A 4,753-nucleotide genomic window follows, 5' to 3' on the forward strand; every position below is an offset into this window, starting at 1 on the left:
GGGTCTTTATTAGAGCAACGGAAGCCAAATTTTAGAATTTTTGTCTGTCTGTCTGTCTGTGCGTTTTTACGCGCACCACTCGAAAACTAATGCATGGAATTGAATGCAGTTTTCATCGATGCATTGCTAGTGGTCTAACTTAAAATATAGAAAGCAAAAAATTAAAGAGTTGCCACCTGTTTGAAAATCGCAGTTTAAGTAAATTTATTAGAAAAAGTAAATATTGGAATATGGCAGTAAAAAGGAAAAGGTTTAAGAAGGATTACAGCCGAAATATTTTTGTTGAAGGTTGCCACATATATTTTTGACGAGGACGGCCAACTGTTTGAATAATTTTATCCAATTAAATGCTTAAAATAAGTGAAATATTACAATACGGGTATCAAACAGCACTAAAATACTTTTAAGGCGCAGTGAAGCGCACTGTGTATTTGCTAGCTTAAAATAATTTTAGCTGGATGATAAATGCGGTAATTTTAAAAAGAGTATCTCTCCATCAGAGCTGCCATATTCACAGTTTTAACTGTAATAACAGATTACTAATTTTGGTCCGAGGAATACGGGATTGGACCTAGTAAAAAGTTGAAGTTGAAATTCATATTTTACGCAAAGTTTTAACATATTTTACCTCACAGATTTTTTCTTTTAACATTTCAGATATCTTTGAAAAAGCGTATTTCAAGTGTTTATGACAACATGAGCTATAATCAGAAGCCACCAGGTGCCGGCGGGAGCGGCATGGGTGGTGGTATACCACCCAATGGGCCAAACAACTCGCAGCAGGTTGCTAAAACTTTAGCTGGCATACAACAACAAATGCAGAGTTTGGTTCATGGTCAAAATACATTGCCGCAATCATCACAGGCTGAACTCAACGTATTCTTGCAGCAGCAGCGTTTTCAAAATATGTTGAAGCAACAACAATTACTGCATTTTCAAATGCAGCACCAGCAACAACAGCAACACCAACAACAGCAGCAGCAACAACAGAAGGATCGCGGCGGTGGTAGTGTTGGTATTGGTGGTGGTGGTGGTAGTGGAGGTGGAGAGCCATTGGCTCTGACCCGCACCCCGGCCGCCGCCGAGCTGCTGAATAAAACGTTTCAGCATCAACAGCAACAGCCAAATGGCAGTGCCGCTGCTCCAAATGCAGCATTGAATCAATTCCAACAGCAATTGCAGGCATTACCGCCCAATATCATTCAACAGCTGCAAACCTTGCAATATCAAATGCAACAACATCAGCAACAGCAACAACATCAACACCAACAACAGCACCAGCAGCACCAACAACAGCAACAGCATCCATCTCAGCCGCCACCAGCGCAACATCATCCAACTCATCAGCAACCGCCGTCATCGGCGCAACAACAACAACAACAGCAGCCACAGCCATTGTTGACTGCACATCAGCAACAGCAACTGCATGGACAATTTCAGCAACAACAACAAAAAGCGCTCCAGCAATTTCAGCAGAGTTTGCGTTACTTCCCAACGGCAGCTCCTACTCAGCCGACCGCTGCACCACCACCAACAGCTGCAGGCAATAAAGGGGTGAGCGCTGCTTCCACGCAGCCTCCAACGCAAACACCACCATCGACTGCAGTCGGTAATCAGCTAAAAGCACCTAATTTGCCGCCAAGCACTCAAATAACACCGTTGCCAGTTAACGCCGCTCCAGTGAGTATTATTGGTGGTGCAGCACAACAGTCCATCAAAAACTCTGCTAGCAGCGCTCCAGTTACCACGGCAACATCGGCTGCTCTGTCCAGCGCTGCCGGCGGCGGTAGCGGCAGCAATGCTGCCTCTACAGGGGGTGCCAAGCCGGTACCCACCCCCTCCATTTCGTTGCTGCCCGCCAAAGCTGGCACTTCAACTGCTGCACCAACTGCTGCACACCAACAAAGCAAATTTGGTGCTGGTAAAACTTCACCTGTGGTAAGCGCCATACCACCACCATTCCCCACACACTTCCAGAAGCCGCAAGCTATCGTCTCAAGCGCCAATACAGCTACTACCAACATAACACCGATAGGTAAGGCCGGCGCAGTGCCAACTGGTGCAGCAGCAATGGCAATTAGCGTTGCAGGTGCATCTGGAGCAACCAAGCCACCACAGCAGAGCGCAAATCCTGTACCGCTTACAAAACAAGCATCCCCTGCGCCACCTCCCACTTCGCAATTGGGAGCAGCCAGTAGCGCAGCTACGACTTCTTCAACTTCAACGCCGCCTGCTGCGTCAGTGGCTGCACCCAAAAGTGTAACAGCGGTCGGTACAGAACAAATTGCCGCAGCACTGAAAGCTACAAATTCAACAGCAGCCTCACCTGTGGGCCCAGGTGTCAATGCTACACGAATTTCTGCCGCAGAGAAGAACGCCAAGCCGGCAACGTCGGAAATAGTAGAAGAAGCTAAAAGCGCTGAAACGGTGGGCAATGCTCCTGCCAAAGCGAAAGAGGAACAAAGTGCAGACAATACTGCGAAACCATCTGCAGTCGACACAAAAACTGATGGGGCAGCAGGCAAAGGGGAAGGTGTTAAAGCCCTGAAGCCCGCTGATGCTGAAAGTCCGGCCGAGAAATTAAATGCACCTGCTGGCGGCGAAAAAGTGTCAACGAATGTTGCAAGTGGTTCTGATGTTGGCGGTGACGCAAAACCGGAGCAAAGCAAGCCACCTACTGCTAAGGGACATGAACGTAGTGAAATTGTTGCTCCAAAAATCGACCCTGAAAACAAAGGGGTGGAGGAAAATAAGGTAATTAAGAAGAAAAAGTGCAAAATAACTTGAAAACCATTGAATATTAACGAGTGTTTATAAATTCTATATATTACACTGGATCACAAATCGGTGTTTTTTTTTGTTCTACGAATGCCCCTATTCATTTCCCATGTAGCATCGCCCGCTGATTCCGAAAATTGAATTAATTTTTGATTCTAGGGATAAGTTTTTGAGATATTTTCAATTTACCGTTATTCAGCTTAAAACAAAAAAAAGTGGTTCCACTTAACCACGTATATCTTACGAACTAATTTAACAATTTGAATACCAATTACGGAAAATGAAAGCTAACAAAATTCTCAATAATCCGTATATACATCATCTGATATTTCCTGACAAATAAATAAAAAATTATCGAACTTTAACAGGAGATAAATTTTAAAATAACAGAATCTGTGTAAATTTTTTGCAATTGTGGTTAAGTCTGTTCTGTTATATACAAATCAAGTTAATAACGAAGAAAATCCATGGATAAATAACGAAGTAATGACAGGTCAAATGAAAACGCGCAAAGATTTTTAGTATGAAAAATTAGCACGAAAGAATGTTACTCATACGCCATGCACACCTGAGTAACTTGCTTTTTCTGTTGATATTTCATCGTTAGTATTTTTATTTTTTTGTAAAGGAACAGACATTCCATACAATAAAAAAAAAAAAATACAAAAAAACGGTAATTTTTTTATTTTTCCCCTCTTAAAGTTTGAACTTGTTTCAATATTTTCATAAAAAAAAACAAAAAAAAATTTGAAGTGATTTATCAATTTCTCACACACTATCAGGCTTACTATACCGGTTTATGGAGAATTTTGTTGTTGGCTTTCATAACTGTAAATTGAAAATATCTCGAAAACTTATCCATAAAATAAAAAATTAATTTTCGGAATCAGCGGGCTATTTACATAGTAATTGCATAGTGGCATCCATTAAATATTTTTGCTGTAAACCACTGTTATTAAACGTGGGAGAAAACTGTACATTTTATGAATTCATTCGACACTTCAGACTTTTTTATGTGTTATATTCAAAGAACTGATAGGCAATGCATGTTTTTTCTTTCAGAATGAGAATAAGTCCGGACCAACACCAGTGTCAACGACAAAGGTAATAAACCTTGCACCAGCTGAAGAGCAACCCGTTTTGAAGGTGACAACAAAGGAGTTAGAGATTGGCAGCAAGAAACAAGCCGTTACTGCTAAAAAAGATCTCGAAGAAAAGAATGAAGACAAGATTAAAGATGTCACTGAACAGAAGAATAGAGCTACAGAGAAAATAGTTATCACAAAGCCAAAATCGGCTGATACGGCTGGGAAAAATTCCCCAGATACTGTAGAAAACAAATCTTCACACGTAGAGAAGAATGAAGCTTCATGCGCTGTAAATGACTCGAAAAATTTAGCTTCTACTGCAACAGATATAAAATCAAAAGCCGATCTTGTACCAGCAGCGGAGGGAGATAAGCGTCAATCTGGTAAATCTGCCGCCGCTGATAAACCCAAAGAAGAAAAAACTAAGATTACAAAGTCGGAAAAGGTTTCAGCGACAGTCCCTACAGCAACTTCATCTGCAGCCGAACAGCCAACTCAAAGCAACAGCAACAACCACACCATTGCAAAGAGCACAAAATCAAAAGTCGCGGAAACCGCTCCAGACTCAACAAATTCGATATCAGAGGCAACCTCCAGCCCAGCTAAGCGCTCAGGACGACAAATAAAAACGGTAACAAAATCCACGGAGAAGGCAACTATTGAAAAGAGTGAAAAAGTATCTAGTAGCAGTCGATCTAGAAAGTCAAAGAGTGGTATAAGTAGCAGCAGCAGCAATAGTAGCACTGTGGTCGATGTGCCAGCCTCACCGGCCACGCCCAAGCTCGAGCAAGCGCCCAGTACTAGCGCTAGCGACCGCAAAAGTTCTCGTCATCGCCTCAAGACCATTCCCTTTCAAAGTCCATTGCCTGAGCTGGCATACATCACAA

At 42.4% G+C, this 4,753-nt stretch overlaps 1 protein-coding gene across 1 annotated transcript; it reads left to right on the top strand.

The window, feature by feature from the left end:
* Positions 1-680: 680 nt before the first annotated feature.
* Positions 681-4,749, top strand: LOC108380178 (mucin-5AC-like; the record flags this gene model as incomplete). Its single annotated transcript, XM_017636549.1, has 2 exons — positions 681-2,754; positions 3,841-4,749. Coding segments are annotated over exons 1-2 (2,967 nt in total), but the record flags the coding sequence as incomplete, so codon positions are not given.
* Between the last annotated feature and the right edge of the window lie 4 nt (positions 4,750-4,753).

The sequence above is a fragment of the Rhagoletis zephyria genome, unplaced genomic scaffold, assembly GCF_001687245.7.
Source record: "Rhagoletis zephyria isolate East Lansing unplaced genomic scaffold, Rhagoletis_zephyria_1.1 Rzeph_scaffold_18450, whole genome shotgun sequence".
In the NCBI taxonomy this organism is placed as follows: domain Eukaryota; kingdom Metazoa; phylum Arthropoda; class Insecta; order Diptera; family Tephritidae; genus Rhagoletis; species Rhagoletis zephyria.